The sequence below is a fragment of the Habropoda laboriosa genome, unplaced genomic scaffold (genome assembly GCF_001263275.1).
Source record: "Habropoda laboriosa isolate 0110345459 unplaced genomic scaffold, ASM126327v1 scaffold77, whole genome shotgun sequence".
NCBI lineage: Eukaryota > Metazoa > Arthropoda > Insecta > Hymenoptera > Apidae > Habropoda > Habropoda laboriosa.
The window spans coordinates 1,303,324-1,311,952 of record NW_017100200.1 but is presented as its reverse complement, the minus strand read 5'-3'; the positions used below and the strand labels follow the sequence as shown (position 1 = coordinate 1,311,952).

At 45.4% G+C, this 8,629-nt stretch overlaps 1 protein-coding gene across 1 annotated transcript; it reads left to right on the top strand.

The window, feature by feature from the left end:
• Positions 1-7,230: 7,230 nt before the first annotated feature.
• On the top strand, positions 7,231-8,282 carry LOC108570410 (SAGA-associated factor 29). The gene has a single exon (XM_017932270.1). It carries the CDS (start codon positions 7,299-7,301, stop codon positions 8,178-8,180), a length of 882 nt encoding a protein of 293 aa, XP_017787759.1. The 5' UTR covers positions 7,231-7,298; the 3' UTR covers positions 8,181-8,282.
• The last annotated feature ends 347 nt before the right edge of the window (positions 8,283-8,629 follow it).

The window sequence follows — 8,629 nt, the reverse complement described above, 5'->3', positions numbered from 1 at the left end:
CGACGCACAAATCTCCACGAGATATGATAAACGATAAATCGCTTTTATCTTATCACGGCACGTGCACCAAATTGCATAAAAGGAAACCGTTTCATTTGAACCGTGTTCCACGTGCACCGGCTAGCCCAGACCGGAAGCAGAGCCACGCTTATGCTAATCCATATATTTCCATATGCAACGAGTAAAAATCATTTTAATTTTATTCTCTTCCTGTTACTGTTTCACCTAGCCTGCAGCCCTAGCTTGGACAGATTCGATAGGACAAGAGCGATAGGCGAGGGTTGCACGAGGCAATGGCGCGCGAGTTCCAAGGGAACCCAGACTGTTTCTATTTAAATGATCACCGCGAGAGTTCTCTCAGTTCTCGCGTGTCCCTAGATCTCGCGGATGAAAATGTAAATCTACTCGGTTGGTGTAGTTCGTTTTCATCACACCTCTACCACGGTTATTGCGCCACGGAATCGCGAGTAAGATATACGAGATAGTCGATAATACGGCTCGATACCGCGAATGGTAATTTGCTTGATTTCAGATGCGAACGGCTTAGACGTCCCGTACACAACGCTGTTTTCTCGCTTCTAACCGATGAAAGGGGGCGATAACGTGGCCACGGAGGAAAAACAGATAACGTGGATTCCTACTTTTACACAATTTCTACACCAACGCGAATTCAATTTTCCTATGACTTCTTAATAAGAAGCCTGTCTTGCCGGTGTCTGGCGGGAACAAATGTATCGGAACGTGTGCCGCCACTTATCATTATTAATTCTGGGAAAGAATGTTCAACTGGTTGTACATACGAGCGTCGGGAATCTGTTTGCACGTGTGATGTCAGATAAGAGGAAATCGTGACGCCGGCAATGCTAATTTCCTTCACCTTTCGCGCGTACCAGAGGTAAGCGTGGATTATATAGTTTAGCCGGGGCTAACTTAGCCGCGGATCCGTTTCCTCAGACGTTCGGTCGCTTGACAAACGAGCCCGATCGGGGGAAACAAAAGAGAGAAAACAGGCTGGTCACGAAGCGTCGATTTCCCCTCTCTTACCCTCTGGATCGAGCAGATTCGATTTACGAGCTGAATTCACCGTGATTTCGTTCTTCCTGCACTACCACTACTCGTAGGCCCTGAGCTCTCGACGTCGCACGAAACGACCATGGCAACAACGTGGCTGCGTTTGACATTTCCATTCTGCGCTTCGCCGAGGATTTGTTTGAAGTATCGTTTATGCTTGCCGGTATCCGGCATCGTGCCCGGATTAACGGCTGCAACAGGTCGTTAAGTCGGTCGTTGTAAAGCGTCGATATTAGATGAAAATCGAGTCGGCGGCTCGCGGACAGGCGAACGTGGATCGTTCGATCGCTAGGCTTGTTCGACGCGTTCGTCCTCGATTTATGCCGGGTTATCCCTTCGATTCTTCCATTCTTTGTTTTCTCCGTGTTTTCAGACTGTTCTCGTTCGTGTGCTAGCCGCATAAATGTCACGGGTGCAATGATAAATTTTGCGCGCGCGCGAGACCGCCTTGCCGCGCGTTACGGTGCAGCTCTTGCCTTTCGTTCGCCGCTTTATTCGCGTCTATAAACGTACCGCACGAACAATGCTATTATTTATATATCTCTCGGAAAAATTGTATAATCATCTACCATTTTTTTTTTTTTAATAAAAAAAATGAGAAGTGAAACGTTACTTCGTGGGAAGGACGAAGAATTAAAACCGTGAAATTATAGAAAGAGGAGGATTAGTTTCAATTTCAGAACGTTTATGAATAGCAAAGGAGAGTGAATAGTATATCAAACGTTGGCTTAGGGGAGTAGAAACACGTACAATTAAACGTTTCACGACACGCGAGCCCGTTTACGTTCGTCGACGATCCAGAAATCCACGTTCGTTGGTCGATACGCGTGCTCGAAATGAATATGACGGAACAGACAGGGCGGCAAAGTGAATAGCATTGTACGGAATTCTACCCTGGGGCCCGACATCTCCTTGCGGCTCGTTAGACGCCTTGTTTCGCGCCTCGAAAACGCACGTACGAGTATACGGTGTAATATCGCGAATTGTGACTGTTAAGCTCGTCGCCTTTCATAATACTGGTTTTAATGGCCCATTCTGGGCCCCGCTCGGCTGTCGAGCAAAAAGGAATTGATTTTCACGGCGGCGTCCTGCGACTACTTCACCGAGAAGCGAGAATTTCGAGAGTCCCGCCGAAGCACGAGTGACTAAAGTCGCGCTTCATTTGCTATCCGCGATAGTGATCATTAACGTTGTCGTGTGATTAAGAATGGTACCATCAACGCTTCCATTTCGACGGAATTTGGCACGCGAAGAAATGGGTCAGTAAAAGTTGTCAAATATTCACGATTCTGGGGAAAACTCGCGTGGACAGTGGTAATTATGGAAACGACGAGAATATCAGGGTTGTAGCGAGATATTTTGGATTATCCTTTGCTCGAAAGGTTGTAAAATTAGGCAGACGCATGAATGTTTGGAACGATGTTTGGTACGTCTTTTCTGGGAGACGAAAGAAAAGGTCCTGGCTGCAGCTTTCGATGATCTCAAGTTCGGCACTCATTCAGGTCTTAAGCAATTCTGTTGTTTTATTTATTTATTTTTACTAGAAGATTTCCCATTATATTACACAAGCACTACAGGTAATACCAGAAATACTAACGGACGCAAATTCTAAATGAGAAACTTACAAGACTCTGTCAATATGTCGGAGGAGTGAGTAGAAGCATTGAAAAAATTTAAATGCGCCTGCCAGTTCGCAGTTTCACAAATTCGGTGAACATATAGGGTCCGTGTACGAGAAGCTTGATGAGTATCTTTGATGCAAGAAAGGTTGAGCAGGTCTAGTATAAAAGTTTATTAATTGCAATAGCTGAGTATAGCGAATGGAACCATTAATAACCTTTAAAAGAAACAAATTGGTTTTGGTTTTCCTAATAAAGTATCAACTGGAGTAAGACCTCCTTATACTCGATTAATTTTCACATAGTCACCTATCATGAAGTATTTCCACATATCAAGTGCGTCATTTAAGGAAGCTTTCAAAAAATTCCTTTTTTTGTTAAGTGTGTGCCTTTGTTACACCATATTACAACCTCTGTACCTAAAACTTCTCCGTCTCGCCTGCCACGTTCGTTTACCCTAAACCTCCGCAAATTCTCAAAACAGTACGCGCAACAATACGAAAATTACTTCACCGAGCGAATAGTACTGTTCGAAACGTGACCTGGTGTACGGTCGACGGTGGTCCGCCCATTAAAACAATATTTTATGCCTAATTGATGCAAAGTAAGTCGTCGCTAAGAACGTCTGCTGATTTGAATTGTTAATCGAACGTACAACGTCGGTCCATTGATGTCTAATTATCATGTACACCGTGATTCAACGGCATTACGCTTACGAACGAACCTATGAATCATATTTAAAGACAAATGAATTTCCCAGCATTATATGCAAAACGTTACCGGTGCCGCGCGTAGGATAGGCACAGAGGAGCAGAAGGGGAAGGGGAAGGTAGAGAGTTCGGCGCGTTATCAACCCGTGATTTCACAGAGGAAAAGTGCGCGCTCGCGGTCGCGCGCCAGTAAGGTAGTCAATAATTATCCTGGCGACTATGCGGCAATAAATCAATGCTTCGAAACAAAATGACAGGGACGATGGCCGTTGATAATACACGTGTATATACGAATGTACGCTAATTGCACGCGCCGCCGGAGAGATATATACGACGAGACTGGCGAGATTAGACGAGCCCTCCCGGTATATCCTGCTGATTTCAGACGGTTGTATCTGTCTTGCACAACTCGCGCCAGCACGCCACGGTGTTGCAATAAACATTGTAACGTTAATGCTACAGGCTACGTGGTAGGGTACGGAGAATCGTGCAAATGCGCTTTTGAAGAGAGTCCACGGTTGTTAAATTTCGACGTCCTTCGATCATTAGGATCGTTCGAAGCGGAGACAGAGTAACAGCTCGTACGTACACGCGATAGAACGTGTTGTAGCTATAGTAGGTAACTAAGTATGTATATAGACGGTGAACACGAAACGTAATCGTGGTTAGCAGCCTGTATGTGGGAAAAGTGCGGTGCCAAGCAATAAAACGGAATTAATATTACGCGTGAGCTTAAAGACAGACGCTATCGATCAACCGAATCCGGGATAATCTATTAGAGTTTAATATCCTGTAATAATAAAGTCGAATCATTTATTGTTTTCTGCCGTTTACGAGCAAATAATTTGTTCCCGGGGCTACGTTACAAATGAACGCGGCCGGTGTGGATAAATCAAGGGAGCAATAATTACAACGTGCGAGCGAGAGGCGGCGGAGGAGAGGGAGGGAGAGACTCCTCGCGCGGAGGGAACGAAACGCGGCGCGGCGCGCCGCGTGTGACTGTGATGTTTGGAAAGTTAACATTCTCCATGCGTCAAAGTCACAGTGACGAATGATTTTTTCAGCCGATTAGCGGTTTTTTTTTTCTCTTTCTCTCACTCACCGGCGAACTTTTATCGCTCGCCGGGAATACTTTCAATAATGACTATGTAAAGCCGACTTGCACGTTTCCGTGGCCGTGCCGAGTCGAACAATGCTTTCTGTTCTATAGAACTAACCAGACGTAAATAGCGTACGGGCCCCGTGTACAAGCCCTTTGTCGTGGTATCATATGCCATGTCACCTAATCATTATTGTAAGTGTCTATGAAAAGAATGTAAGCTTGCTAGGAGAAAAATTCGTCTTCAAAGCAGCTATCAATTATATCCACCTTCGACTGTTACACGAGATAAAGAGAAACGAACAAACGTTTCTAACAAATTACATTCTTCGAACTTCATCTTCGACGCGAATCTCCGAGCGCAGGAAGTTCTCCCCCGAAAAATAACGAGATAACGCTGTAACAACCCACGCGACCTGTGCGCTGCGTGCATTGTTCGCGCCGCTTGGGAACAGGTTGAATCGGTTAGGCGATTTCAGGCTGGTGTGCGCGCGTGTGCGAGGGCCACGTACGCGCCAGTGGCACGCGTGACACGCATCTCATTGCGAATAGGTCACGGAGTTCGTAAGAAACCGAGCGCTTTGCGCTTATGTACGTTTATGGTTGTGTTTCACGGTGGAACGCAGTCGGGTTCTGATCGTTTTCTCTCTCTCTCTCTGCTGTTGCCGCCGACTGCGTCGAACCGAGGTTATTCAGCTAGACGCAGAATACGTCGAGCAGCGTCGCGTATTCGCGTCGCTATCGGCCGTTAGCGATGATGCACGCCGCCTCTGAGGTACGATCGGAGCTGTGCCGAGGCGGTATATCATCCGCCACCTAACAAGAACGATAGAGAGCTTTTCCGCGCGCACGGTGATTTATGCGAATCGTCGCGGCCACGGCTGGCCGCGCCGTGTAATTTACCAACGAATTGATTATTCTTCGCGCCGGCTATCGGGAACTCCGCTCCGATCGCCACGATCGTTTCGTCGACTCCGTGATTGGGTTTAACGTGTACAGGTTGATCGCGGAGCGGTGGATCGTTGCCAAATGGGTGTTGTTTATTCGACCCTTGTAACAGAATCTGAACTGCATTCGAATTGAACCGGGATTTGTATTCGAACTTGCTTAGATTACGATTTCAATTTGAATATATGAATATCTGAATATTTGAATATATGAATATTTGAATATTTGAATATTTGAATATTTGAAAATTTGAATATTTGAATATTTGAATATTTGAATTTGAATATTTGCACATTTGAATATTTGGATATTTGGATATTTGAATATTTGGATATTTGAATATTTGGATGTTTGAATATTTGAAAATTTGGATATTTGAATACTTGAATATTTGCACATTTGAAAATTTGGACATTCGAATATTTGAATATTTGAATTTGAATATTCGAATATTTGGATATTTGAATATTTGAATATTGGAATATTGGAATATTTGAATTTGAATTTAAATTCGAATTTGAATATTTCCCGAAATTCACGGATATACAATTCGAAAAATGCGCCTCTTATTGCCAACTCGCGGAATTTCACCGGGGAAAACAACAAGGAATTTCTTTCATCTTCCCGAGATTGGAACCGATCTTGCAAAGATAAGAAAGACGAAATTGCAATAAACGGCACCAGATCCCCTTTGTGCAAATCTCCGGCAACGTGCGACTAAACTAAAAACATTCGAAAAATGTTTCCTCCCACAAAGCGTTGCAATATCGCTGTACTTTATTTCAAACCTTTCTTTTTCACGCTACGAATTGACTATTAATTTCCATTTCCAATTGACGACAGCACCCTGTTAATTCCAGCAAATTTACGTTACATTTCATTTTGTCGCCGTTGTTCTGCCCCTTACCCGTTGTTACAATACGTTTTACATAAATCATTAACGGAGAAATACCGCGATACATTGTAACGGACAAAATTATCTCAGCCACGGATGTTGAAGCATTTGCCAGCAGGTGGCAGCACTACCTTAGGCAAGCCTCGTATGTTATATCGTGGTGTGAATGGTGGGAGAAGCAGTATGGCGCAGAAGCGTACGCACAGTCGATTGCACGACGTTGCGATGGTTTAGTGCCGCCTGTAACTTCGCGTTAGAAAGGCTAACATTCAATGGTTCACTGTGACGGATTGGACACCGATTTTCCTCGTGCAGAATGAGGTACGTTCACAATTCCACGTATTTTACAAGAATCCTCTGTGAGCATGCGTCTATCGATCCGAAAACTTCGCCCTCTAACCGGTTTTCCACGAATTATACGCGAACAAAGATGTTTGTTTTCGTCGTTGTTTACACACGTGTGTTTACTTTACAGTAGCGTGTATCGATCGTTACGTATAGAAAACAGGTAATAAATCGTAAAATCAAAGTATCGATACAAGTTTCTGTGATAAAAACGTTTCAGTAAGATTGCGTCGTAGTGGAACGTGTAGCGTATCGACCTGAGGTGCGAGTGGTCGCGAGTTCAAATCCTTAAAGGCGGGAAAATTTTAGAACTTGGTTTTTTTTCGAAATTTAACAATTTTCGTAATATTTTTCTATATTTCCTAGTACTTCTATATACGTACTATAATTACTAAATTACTAAACAACATATACAAGCTGTTTCGTTCAATCTGTACCAAAATATACTTGCTAATAAAAACAATTCCAACGATTCTACACTCTACACAGTACTCTACATCCCAGCTCTATTCTCATTCGTAGAACGCGTCTCCAGAAACAGAGTGGAAAGAAGATGAAAACATAAGAATCGTGTTACACGTGTTCCACTCGGATCGTTCGAGCAATCCAAGATGCCGTTCACAGCAGACGCTGCCGCCAGCCAGATCCAGGAGAGGCTGAAGAACCTGTACCATCTGGTGCACGAGATCGAAACTCAGCGTGTTCGTTCGGAACACAACCTGAACAACATCATCAAGACCTACGAGAAGGTAACTCCGGAGGACAAAGTTTCGCCGTACTACCAGCAAAAACTGAAGAACCTCTACAACGCGGCGATCGGGGATTCCCAGCAAGAGGAGGAAATCCTCCGTAAAGCTTTAGGGAAGATCAACGAAATCCGCGCGATCAGAAACGAACGACGCATACAAGCTCGCAACGCGGGGAACAAAGAGACGATCCGTCGAGGTGCTCTGATGAAGATGTTGCTGAGCACGGCGCAGACTCTTCCCCTGTACGTAGGCAAGACGCCGGGAGCGAAACCGCCGCCGTTGTGCGGGGCGATCTCCGCCGAGCCCACGTACATCGCGAAAATGGGCGACATGGTGGCCGCTCTGGTGAAGGGCTCGGAGGAAGAGGAGAACTGGATCCTAGCCGAAGTGGTTCAGTTCAACCCCACGACGAACAAATACGAGGTGGACGACATCGACGAGGAGCAGAAGGACAGGCACACCCTTTCGCGACGAAGGGTGGTACCACTGCCGTTGATGAGGGCTAATCCAGAGACAGACCCGCACGCCCTCTTCCCTAAAGGCTCGATCGTGATGGCGTTGTACCCTCAGACTACCTGCTTCTACAAGGCGGTGGTGAACCAGCTGCCCACAACCGCCACCGAGGAGTACGAGGTGTTGTTCGAGGACGCGACCTACGCCGACGGTTATTCCCCTCCGTTGAACGTTGCTCAACGTTACGTGATCTCCATCAAGGAGAGCAAGAAGAACAAGAGCCAGTGCTAACGGACGATCTGCGATCGAATCGCGCCAGTATTACCTTCACGGTCTGTCTCCCGCTCGTATTCCACGAGTAGAGTACCACCGTACCACGTTTTCCCTTTTGTACCAGAGACGCTGATCGGCGATAATAAAGTTGACGATTTTCAACGATAATACCGTTGCTCGCTGATTTGCTCGAACAGCGAGCGTAGGGGTAGAACACTTGCTTCGTCGTCTTAACCATCCGTTTAACCGGTCCCTTTCGACGAGAACCGGTGTACACACGGAGATTCGATTTTCTTTCCGATGTAATTATTCCTGCGTTGCGTACCTTTACGTACCTATCGCGATCATTTTTCCCATCGAAATCACATGGTTTGTCGTTAAGCTCGAGAACTGGAGAGTGAATTTTCTTTCCGATGTAATTATTCCTGCGTTGCGTACCTTTACGTACCTATCGCGATCATTTTTTC